Source organism: Salvelinus sp. IW2-2015, unplaced genomic scaffold, assembly GCF_002910315.2.
Source record: "Salvelinus sp. IW2-2015 unplaced genomic scaffold, ASM291031v2 Un_scaffold1229, whole genome shotgun sequence".
NCBI classification, from domain to species: Eukaryota; Metazoa; Chordata; class Actinopteri; order Salmoniformes; family Salmonidae; genus Salvelinus; species Salvelinus sp. IW2-2015.
In genome coordinates, this window is record NW_019942787.1 from 193923 (window position 1) to 203868 (window position 9946).

The following is a 9946-nucleotide window of genomic DNA, read 5'->3' on the forward strand; positions in this document are numbered from 1 at the left end:
GGGTTGAAATGTTCAGGTTACAGTCTTTATATTAGGAAGATCACCAAACCAGTTGAATATCTGTTCACCTTTTAATACATACAAATTGAACATATTACATGTACAACACCTCTCCAGACACCAAATACATAGTACTCTTTACAATCAGTTTTTGGTGGGGTCAATCACTCGGCCCATGAACAACAAGCTGTTAGTGGCCTCATGGTAAATAAAAAATAAGAATGGTCGGTTGACGATGAAGGAAGAGGGTAAGGCATATCCAGTGATGGTGCCTTCTGTGGCAGCAGCGGCAGTGGTGCCTCTCTCATCCACCTCGATCACTGCCTTGTGCAACACCTGCAACCAAATGATCATTGCAATTATATGTTATTTGTTATTTATCCACAGTGTGTAGTTTAATTATATATTTCTCAATTGATATAGATGGAAATTGGTTAAGGCCTGTTAATCCAACTGACCTCTGACACCTTCAGGCCTGGGTCTTTGCTCAACCTAGTGAGGTTAGCGGTGTCATGGAAGATACTGGATATGCCCAAATCTGGAAGGATGCTGTGCATGGCGTAAGATTGCTCCATCTTGAACTTGGGCAGTTGAACTTCCAGTTTCCTGTGAAATAACAGACAACTTTCATACAATACAAAACACCGCTTACAAAAACCAATGGAATTTTGCAATGTTTCATCACAAAATACACTTGACTTTTCTATTTACATTTTTTTCAGGTTTTTGATCCAGCTGAGGAATCTCTTAGCTGTGATCTCGTCATCTATTGTGGTATAATCCAGGCCTTTGTTGGGTAGCAGAATAAGCATTGAAATGCCCTCCCGGTATGGTAGCTTCAGCACCTTGGCTTTCAGGGGAATGTCATCCATTGTGTAGAATTTATCCTCCATTCTAAACATCATGGGCACCTGGACAATGTTGTAGTTGTCAATAAAGAAGCGTCCATTTTCTGTGTGATTGGGGTTGAAGGGCATCTGCCATTCACCTAAGTTCCAAATATGACAAAGCATATTTGTTGGGAAGAAAATGTGTTATTGTGGTATTTTAGGCAATGCAATTTAACTTTGAAAATTAAATGTATTAAAACATGGGTCTACCATAATTGTATCCCATCAGTATATCTTTAAATAAGATTTTATCGGTATATCTTTAAATAAGATATACTGATGGGATACAATTATGGTAGACCCAAGTCTAAACTAAACATACTAACCAGTAAAATGTAATGTTTTTTAAGTGATATGGTGGAACTGCTTAAATCAGAGAATGCATGACATAGCTGCTCACCCTGAAAGAAAATGGTGTTGATGAGCATAAGTTGGGTGAGTGGATCCAAGTTAGAGACCACCTCCTTGACTTTGTTACCAGTCTTTCTCATTATGTAGTCATTGATCAGGGCAACGCTAGCTTTTCTATCTGCAAAGTCAACATTGTTGATGTCAGCGTTGAAGAATTTCTTGATCTGGTCACTGAAGTCTCTCTCTACCTCAAAAGTTAGGCGGACGAAGAGGGCGGTGCTCTGGTCAAATTTCATTGATCCATCTTGTGTGATGTTCCCTTGGAGGTGTTGGAAGAGTTCTGGAATTATGTCTGGCTGGTTCTCCCGATCTAGGTGGGCCAGGTTGAGCCCCTTTACTATCTGGTCTCGTGTGGGACCCTGTGCTGCCATGGAGAGGGTGGCAAAAGCTGTGGATATGCTCAGGGGTGAGAAAAATATGTTTTCATCATGGTAACCTGCAATCTTTCTGTAGAGATTCATGGCAAAGTCCATGTTCTTGTAGGTTAGGTCTGTGATGTTGGGGCTCCGCTCTTGAGTTTGGTAGACAGGGGTGAAGGTGCAGACATAGGTCAGGAGGAAAAGGAGTCCCACCTTCATCATCATAGATCTTTGGTGACTTATTTGATCCAACCTGCAATAGTGCTTATAAGTCCTATGGGCAAATTGCAAGAGATAGGTTTGGAATCAATTACTAATGCATTGTATCAGGACTCATACACAAAGTAAACTGAGGCAGAAAAAAGTTCAATTGAGTAATTTCAAAATAAATGTTTGCTATTTAGGGGTTTAAAAATCACAACTCCCAAATATGATTGTCACATTTCGACAATTAAAGCAACAATGTATATCTTATCTAATATACCTACATATACTATTACAAATAGTTATATACTTCTCAATAACAGACCTACCTTTCAGCTTGTGTATCAGCAAGATATGTCAAAACCCTCCATTTACTATTTGGGGAGACAAAGTGCAAGTGTGCCTTTAGGGTTATCTATTAACTATGGGCTAGGGTTACTCAAACTGGTCAAGTCTGTTATTTTGGTGTACTTAACAACTAAAGTATCCCCTTTCAAAAGTGGAAATGATTCAACTTGAACAAATTAGGACAATTATTTAATTAAACAATTCAGCCATGGTTATAGATCAATGAAGCAAGATTCCATAGACTTCAGTAGGAGCATATATTATTTTATTCCTGGAAAGAAAAGTTTTAGGTACAGCAAAGGAATGAGCATGATGTAATAACATGGTGTTGTGGAGTATAACAAACATTTGATTGTTCAGTGCCTATTGAAGAATGTCAAGAAGTGAAAATTATGCAATCATAAAAAACAAAGCATTGGGTCATCACAACTGTAGTAAAAATGTTGTTCTCTAATAAATACGAGAACAATTTCAAGAATAGATTGAAATCAAGGAATTAGCAGAGAAGTCAACTTTGAGCACATCTCAAACTTGACATGGGATATTACTGTACTGTAGTTCTACACTGCTCAAAAAAATAAAGGGAACACTTAAACAACACAATGTAACTCCAAGTCAATCACACTTCTGTGAAATCAAACTGTCCACTTAGGAAGCAACACTGATTGACAATAAATTTCACATGCTGTTGTGCAAATGGAATAGACAAAAGGTGGAAATTATAGGCAATTAGCAAGACACCCCCAAAAAAGGAGTGATTCTGCAGGTGGTGACCCACAGGACCACTTCTCAGTTCCTATGCTTTCTGGCTTGATGTTTTTGGTCACTTTTGAATGCTGGCGTGGCTCTCACTCTAGTGGTAGCATGAGAACGGAGTCTACAACCCACACAAGTGGCTCAGTAGTGCAGCTCATGCCAGGATGGCACATCAATGCGAGCTTGGGCAAGAAGGTTTGCTGTGTCTGTCAGCGTAGTGTCCAGAGCATGGAGGCGCTACAGGAGACAGGCCAGTACTACAGGAGACGTGGAGGAGGCCGTAGGAGGGCAACAACCCAGCGCAGCAGGACCGCTACCTCCGCCTTTGTGGCAAGGAGGAGCACTGCCGAGAGCCCTGCAAAATGACCTCCAGCAGGCCACAAATGTGCATGTGTCTGCTCAAACGGTCAGAAACAGAGCTCCATGATGGTGGTATGAGGGCCCGACGTCCACAGGTGGGGTTGTGCTTACAGCCCAACACCGTGCAGGACGTTTGGCATTTGCCAGAGAACACCAAGATTGGCAAATTCGCCACTTGCGCCCTTTGCTCTTCACAGATGAAAGCAGGTCACACTGAGCACATGAGCACATGTGACAGACGTGACAGAGTCTGGAGATGCCGTGGAGAACGTTCTGCGCCTGCAACATCCTCCAGCATGACCGTTTTGGCGATGGGTCAGTCATGGTGTGGGGTGGCATTTTCTTTGTGGGGCCGCACAGCCCTCCATGTGCTCGCCAGAAGTAGCCTGACTGCCATTAGGTACCGAGATGAGATCCTCAGACCCCTTGTGAGACCATATGCTGACACATGCACATTTGTGGCCTGCTGGAGGTCATTTGCAGGGCTCTGGCAGTGCACCTCCTTGCACAAAGGCGGAGGTAGCGGTCCTGCTGCTGGGTTGTCTTGCCCTCCTACGGCCTCCTCCACGTCTCCTGATGTACTGCCTGTCTCTCGGTAGCGCCTCCATGCTCTGGACACTATGCTGACAGACACAGCAAACCTTTTGCCACAGCTCGCATTGATGTGCCATCCTGGATGAACTGCACTACCTGAGCCACTTGTGTGGGTTGTAGACTCCGTCTCATGCTACCACTAGAGTGAGAGCACCGCCAGCATTCAAAAGTGACCAAAACATCAGCAGGAAGCATAGGAACTGAGAAGTGGTCTGTGGTCACCACCTGCAGAATCACTCCTTTTTTTGGGGTGTCTTGCTAATTGCCTATAATTTACACCTTTTGTCTATTCCATTTGCACAACAGCATGTGAAATGTATTGTCAATCAGTGTTGCTTCCTAAGTGGACAGTTTGATTTCACAGAAGTGTGATTGACTTGGAGTTACATTGTGTTGTTTAAGTGTTCCCTTTATTTTTTTGAGCAGTGTATTTTAATATGGGGGGGATGTGTAATACATGCTTTGAACTGGCACATCCGAACTGGACAATTCCATGTAAACACAATAATTGTTAGCGACATTGATCATTTTACTAAAAGTGTTTATCTATACTACTTCAAAAAACCAAATCAGTTTGTGAACCATGGTGGTGGCCTGGGTGCTTAATAAAATAGCTGTGGCAAATCAGGTCAGCCCTTTAAAATAACCCACACTACATAATGCTGTTTATATAACATGTTTCTTTTCATGATGCACTAATACAGCTAATAATGAATTCACCTCACTACTGGATACCAATCTATTTTTTTTTTTTTTTTTAGGGAAATGGTGATCTCTTACAAGACCCAAGTGAAAGAAGACAAGAGACTATGATGGTCATTATCAAACCAGTGGTCCCATGTAGCACTCCCATACTGAAGGCTAGAGGATTAGCCTAGGTAATTCCTGGTTTCCTGTCTGTAACACACCTCACCATTGTGCCCATCTACCACACACACCTCGGCAAAGTAGGCTCCATTAAGACCCCTCCCAGAGGAAAATAACATGCGTAGGAAAAAAAAACACACAAATTAGACAAAGAAGGCGCTGTGGTAGAAAGGCCATCACAGGCTTCAAATAACTGCATCGTCCCTCTTCCCGGCCTCAGCGTCACTTGTGTTAGATGAGACTAGTGCTTTTTTAATTGTTGTTATTTTCTTCTCTAGAACCTGTCAGCAAACTAGCCAAGAGAGCCGTGTCAACCTTCTGGCCGGCCATAATGTTCGCTCATGGGAAGAGTTAGAGGAGGGGATGAGGTTTCCCCGTGATGGGGGTACCAGCCAAGGCAGGTAGTAGTCAACGTAGGCTTCTGCTGGACCTCCCTCCACCTTACTGGCTGCGTTTGGCTTGTGCATCCTCCTTTGTGCCACTCTTCCCAGATTCTGGAAAAGATGAGGGAAGGTAGCATTTGCTCTTTGAGTTTGAGTCTCAACCTATTAGCACAATTCATAAGGTAGTACTCCAAATATTACTGTATGTACTTATTTCCCCCTTACCTGTGCTTTCTGTAGATTGTTTAGGTGAAGTGGGCTGAGCCAGCTGTTGGAACTGTCTACATGGTAAACAGAGTGGATTTACAGGTTAGCGTTGCCTAGTCTAGGTCTTTTTTATAAACACAGCCATGCACACAGACACAAACAGAATAATATTCCAAAGGTTACAGCACTCACCTGTCAAAGTAGGCTTGTCTCCTCCTTCGCAGTTCCTCGGCTGAGAGTTTCTCACTCTGAGGTGCTCCCCCTGTAATACTCCCTGGTGCATGGTCTGACAATGTTGTCTTGGCAACAAGCCCCCTTTTCAACATTGACTTATCGCTCATTACTGGCCCTAGGCAGACAAAGACAAAATGACAGATATTAGTGTGGAGATACTTTTTTTAAAATCACATTGTCATACATGATGCAAATTGCATAATGACTGTGTTAGCAGTCTGTTCATTTATACAGGTCTAAATCAGGAAATGTATCATGAATCGATTTTGTGTGTGATATTCTGGGTGATTTTGTAACTGTTGCTTACCCAATATAGCCTTACCCTGCATGCTGAGCTGTATGGCCCTGCGAAGGTCAGCCTCTTCATCCTCCACCTCCATGTCCTGTGTACTCAGGGCCAGGGCCTTCCTCAGCTCATCCTCTTCTACGCCAGGGCCTGTCTCCAGCACACTACCCTGCCCTGATGATCTGCTACTCAGAGTGAAAAGAATTGTGGGGGTTAATTCTCTCCCCTTAGCAAATACAAATTACTTGAGATGTTTAAGTTTGAGATGTTACAAAATCTGACAGTATGGGGGAATGGTGGTCATTTGTGATCTGGAGCCTACTCTTTCTCTCTTACCCCATGCCACTACTCGACTGAGCCTCGTTCTCTCCAATCAGCTTTGGTCTCTCTTGCTGCTGCACCTTCATGATCCCCAGTATCTGCTCTGCGTCACACCCTGGGAGATTTCCTCGGATCACAAATATGGAATACCCTGCAAGAAGACAGGCCTTCTTTGACCAACTAGCAAATCTGAGAAATCAACAGCACAATAATATAAACAAGGAAAATCACATATGTCAGGTTGTTTTACCTTCTTGCTGTAACTGTGCAAGGAAGAGGGCTAGGTATGTGTCTGATATCAGCTCTGGTCCAGTCAATAATGAATTCAGATTAAACCACTGCAATGACAAATAGGGTTAAATCAGGAGGCTATATCATCTGTCCCAGATGTCTGAAGTGAAATCAATTATAAATGATAAAAGTGTATTTATTTTCATTTTTATCACAACTTATACCTGTTGCCCAAGTTTTCGTATTGTAAACCAGTGCTCCTTGTAGTTGCATATAAATGCCTTTTCATTTCTGAAACATGAGGACATTAATTAAATTGATGTGCCAAGAGGATATAAACTCAACCAATGAATTCGTAAAATTTCAAGGTAGGAATTTGAAGACTTGTATCACATCCAGTGTGTTTTTACATTGGGGTTATCATAAGCCTCTGGTACTCTCGACTGTTGAAGAGGGTCAGCTCCAAACCCCACACTGATAACGCATTGCTGATAACCTGATGGAGAAATCACAGAATAGTGTTATCATGAGGTAATCTTGATATGCTGATTTTGACTAATTCCACTTTTTCCATCCCTCAATCCCAAATATTATGATTATTATGCGTTCATTGGTTGCACTAATTCCACTGTTTGTTTATACAACCTGGGGTGCGTTCAGTTCGGCTCAGCGTTTTCTATGTTGAGTGACAGTTTGTACTGAACAACACGTTTCCCCAAAACGGTGCGCACTGTTCTTCAACAGCCTTTGTGGTATGTTTGCTCATATTTGATGGGTGCGGCAAGGTGTGGCTTGATTAATATATATTTTTAAAATGTGATCTTTATTTAACTAGGCAAGTCAGTTAAGAACAAATTGTTATTTACAATGATGGCCAAACCCGAACGATGTTGGGCCAATTGTGTGCCGCAATATGGGCCTCCCAATCACAGCCAGATCAGATGTGATTCAGACTGGATTCGAACCAGGGACTGTAGTGTCGCCTCTTGCACTGAGATGCAGTGCCTTAGACTGCTGCGCCACTTGGGAGCCCAATATGGGTGTGAGATCATTTGAAATGGCAAAACTTGTGCAGAACACCATGCACAATCTTCCTCTGGGCCACCATAATCACACCTTTCTTCAACTGGTCGTTCAGTACAGTACCGTTTCTGTTGAATTAACGTTGAACACCACACCCCTGGTTCAAGCATTCATTATGTAACCCTGAAGGCACTGCATGCAGATTTTCTTTTATTTAACTAGGCAAGTCAGTTAAGAACAAAATCTTATTTACAATGACGGCCTACCCCGGCCAAACCCGGACGACGCTGGGTCAATTGTGCGCTGCCCTATGGGACTCCCAATCACGGCCGGATGTGATACAGCCTGGATGATACAGCCTGGAAACGTTTGTGACTTTCTTTTATATAATGTTACCATGAGGATCAGGATACATTCATTATCAGATAAATTGTTCATATATTTCAACTTATAATGCATGATAGTTGGCTTTGTTACTCACTTGTATAGAAAAGAAACCACTGTCATCCATGTTACCAGATGGTTGCTGCAAATACATACAAAATAAAGAGCATTAGCTCACATTCTAAAAGCCACTAATAAACTGCTGTATATATCATAACAAGTCCAAGAACCCTCCTTCACCTGTAAAAACGTTATGTACTCCTCACTACCTATACCACCCTCGGCCATCCTCATCCTTTCCTCCTCATCCAGTTGATGGGCAATGGACGATAGGTCAACGGGGGTAAAATACTCGCCTTGCAGAAGGTTGTTAAGGCAATGCTGAGCACACAGGGAGCCCTCTTGCTGTAAATAGGAATGAATGCATAAATCAAACCTGTACCAGGAACTGCTAGGAAATGAGTCAACAGCAGCTACTTAGCTGGCTAGTTAACGTACAACGTACAAATAATTTGCACATTATTACCAGTTCAAAGTAGATAACGTTATATAGATAGGTTACACGATCTTCACATTTGACGAAATATGTTAACTAGCTAGCCAGGTCTAGTAAAAGTTGAGACAAGTTGGAAACTGGGACAAAGATAACTTATCAGCTAGCTAGGTTAGCTATCAATAGCAAGCTGAGTAGTAATATGGCAAATCCCTCCAGCTACTTCAGATGTAAATTTGTGCAATTTAGCTAGCAAGCTACTTTAAAACGAGCGGAATGCACATTGTGAACTTAATAATAGAAAGATAACAGACAAGCTTACTTTTTCATGAAAGATGGACTCCATGTTTAAATTTACTGCGAAATATCATACTCTGACCTTCGACCATGCTGAGTTCAGGACGGGCAGCCAATCAGCTCGCAGTATTCGTTTGTTATTGTTTACACACGCTAGATCGATTTTTGCGATACAGACATAACACGAATATATATAACAAGACACGTCTTAGTGTAAAATCAGATGAATTCATACTACCTGCGTATTATATATAGTTAGCATTTGACAATTGGGCGTTAATACGATTCCAATGGCATTTCATATCTCCTCAAAAGTATTTAAGGCCAGGGGCCTGTTGCACAAAACTAGGATAAAGGATTAAGCCAGGATATCTTGGTGATCCTGGCTCAATTGATCCGTAATCCGGTTGCACTAAAGATGGATAGGGGGCAGGAGGATATGTTATGGTATAAATTACCATGGAGATTTATTCTGTGGAGCTAGCCTGCTCCAGACCAGGCTAAATTCCAGGATCTATTTAATCTCATCCCTAATGTCAGTCAGCAGTCACCACAAATGGAAACCAATAGTTATTTCACTGCTCACTATACATTGTTATCACATATAACTAGACCCACTGTTATTATTTAAACGTTTGTGATCATTAATTTCAATGATTTTGGATAAAAAATGATTTTTAGATGATGTTGCTATCATTAGATAATTTACAGTTTCCATAGACTATAAGGCTATATATAAAATGATAGAATATTAGGGCCACAGAGGGGAAAAAAACACAAGTCATAATATTGTAACCAGTTGTTTTAAAGGAGGACAGTTGTTAAAATGACAGATGTGGGGCATTTCGTGAAATTGTACTTCAGTATGGTTTCATAAACAAAGACATGCTGATGTGCCAGAATATTAAGTATCACATTGTCATAAGTATCAAAACTGTAAAAACAATATGTAGCTTTTCTGCAGAAAGAACCAGCCTCATAAATTTATGACTTTATCCTTTTTCTTCAGTGTGGCCCTAGTACTCTGTCATATAAACAAATACACATTCCATATGAATATAAAAACACAATGTGTAACATTATGTTCCTTTATTGAATAAGGAAAACAAAGCAGGTAAACCATCAGCTCCTTTCGAAACTGAAGTCACAGTGACTCTACAAGATGGAAAGCACAGAATCCAAGCATATATACAAAATGATACATACACATTCAAAGGTCTGTATATAACACACCTGCATGTCTGCACACTAAAATAAATGCAGGACAAATCCATACACATCAACTGAACAGACAAATG

General features: G+C 41.5%; 2 protein-coding genes and 1 long non-coding RNA gene across 6 annotated transcripts in view; 1 reads left to right on the forward strand and 2 right to left on the reverse strand.

The window, feature by feature from the left end:
* Nucleotides 1–57: 57 nt before the first annotated feature.
* Nucleotides 58–2293, reverse strand: serpina10b (serpin peptidase inhibitor, clade A (alpha-1 antiproteinase, antitrypsin), member 10b). Its single transcript, XM_024137542.1, has 5 exons — nucleotides 2194–2293; nucleotides 1291–1934; nucleotides 712–988; nucleotides 459–606; nucleotides 58–336 (listed from the first exon to the last, which is right to left on the reverse strand). The coding sequence occupies exons 2-5, from the start codon at nucleotides 1883–1885 to the stop codon at nucleotides 145–147; spliced, it is 1212 nt and encodes a 403-aa protein (XP_023993310.1). The 5' UTR covers nucleotides 1886–1934; nucleotides 2194–2293; the 3' UTR covers nucleotides 58–144.
* A 2153-nt stretch (nucleotides 2294–4446) lies between these two features.
* On the reverse strand, nucleotides 4447–8808 carry LOC112070126 (ataxin-3). Of its 2 annotated transcripts, none has more exons than XM_024137544.2 (11): nucleotides 8674–8808; nucleotides 8099–8263; nucleotides 7956–8000; nucleotides 6862–6947; nucleotides 6676–6742; nucleotides 6471–6558; nucleotides 6236–6371; nucleotides 5936–6084; nucleotides 5572–5728; nucleotides 5398–5453; nucleotides 4447–5283 (listed from the first exon to the last, which is right to left on the reverse strand). In XM_024137544.2, the coding sequence occupies exons 1-11, from the start codon at nucleotides 8695–8697 to the stop codon at nucleotides 5231–5233; spliced, it is 1026 nt and encodes a 341-aa protein (XP_023993312.1). In that variant the 5' UTR covers nucleotides 8698–8808; the 3' UTR covers nucleotides 4447–5230. The 2 variants fall into 2 exon arrangements, with proteins under 2 accessions (XP_023993312.1, XP_023993311.1); XM_024137543.2 differs by having other exon boundaries at nucleotides 5921–6084.
* A 2-nt stretch (nucleotides 8809–8810) lies between these two features.
* Nucleotides 8811–9946, forward strand: part of LOC112070127 (uncharacterized) — a 20149-nt gene continuing 19013 nt past the window's right edge. For 2 of the 3 annotated variants that reach the window (XR_011475522.1, XR_002893847.2), the window contains exon 1: nucleotides 8814–8982. This is a non-coding gene — a long non-coding RNA (uncharacterized lncRNA). Of the gene's footprint in view, nucleotides 8983–9946 lie in introns of all 3 variants that reach the window. The other variant, XR_011475521.1, reaches the window with a different exon arrangement.

Coding starts and splice junctions, on each gene's coding strand:
- serpina10b (XM_024137542.1), bottom strand. CDS start 1,885: ATGATGATGAAGGTGGGACTCCTTTTCCTCCTGACCTATGTCTGCACC. Junction 989..1,290: donor CAACACCATTTTCTTTCAGG/GTGAGCAGCTAT, acceptor TTTGGAACTTAG/GTGAATGGCAGATGCCCTTC. Junction 337..458: donor CAGGCCTGAAGGTGTCAGAG/GTCAGTTGGATT, acceptor ATTTGGTTGCAG/GTGTTGCACAAGGCAGTGAT.
- LOC112070126 (XM_024137543.2), bottom strand. CDS start 8,697: ATGGAGTCCATCTTTCATGAAAAA. Junction 5,729..5,920: donor GCAGGGTAAGGCTATATTGG/GTAAGCAACAGT, acceptor TTGTCTGCCTAG/GGCCAGTAATGAGCGATAAG. Junction 5,284..5,397: donor ACAATCTACAGAAAGCACAG/GTAAGGGGGAAA, acceptor CATCTTTTCCAG/AATCTGGGAAGAGTGGCACA.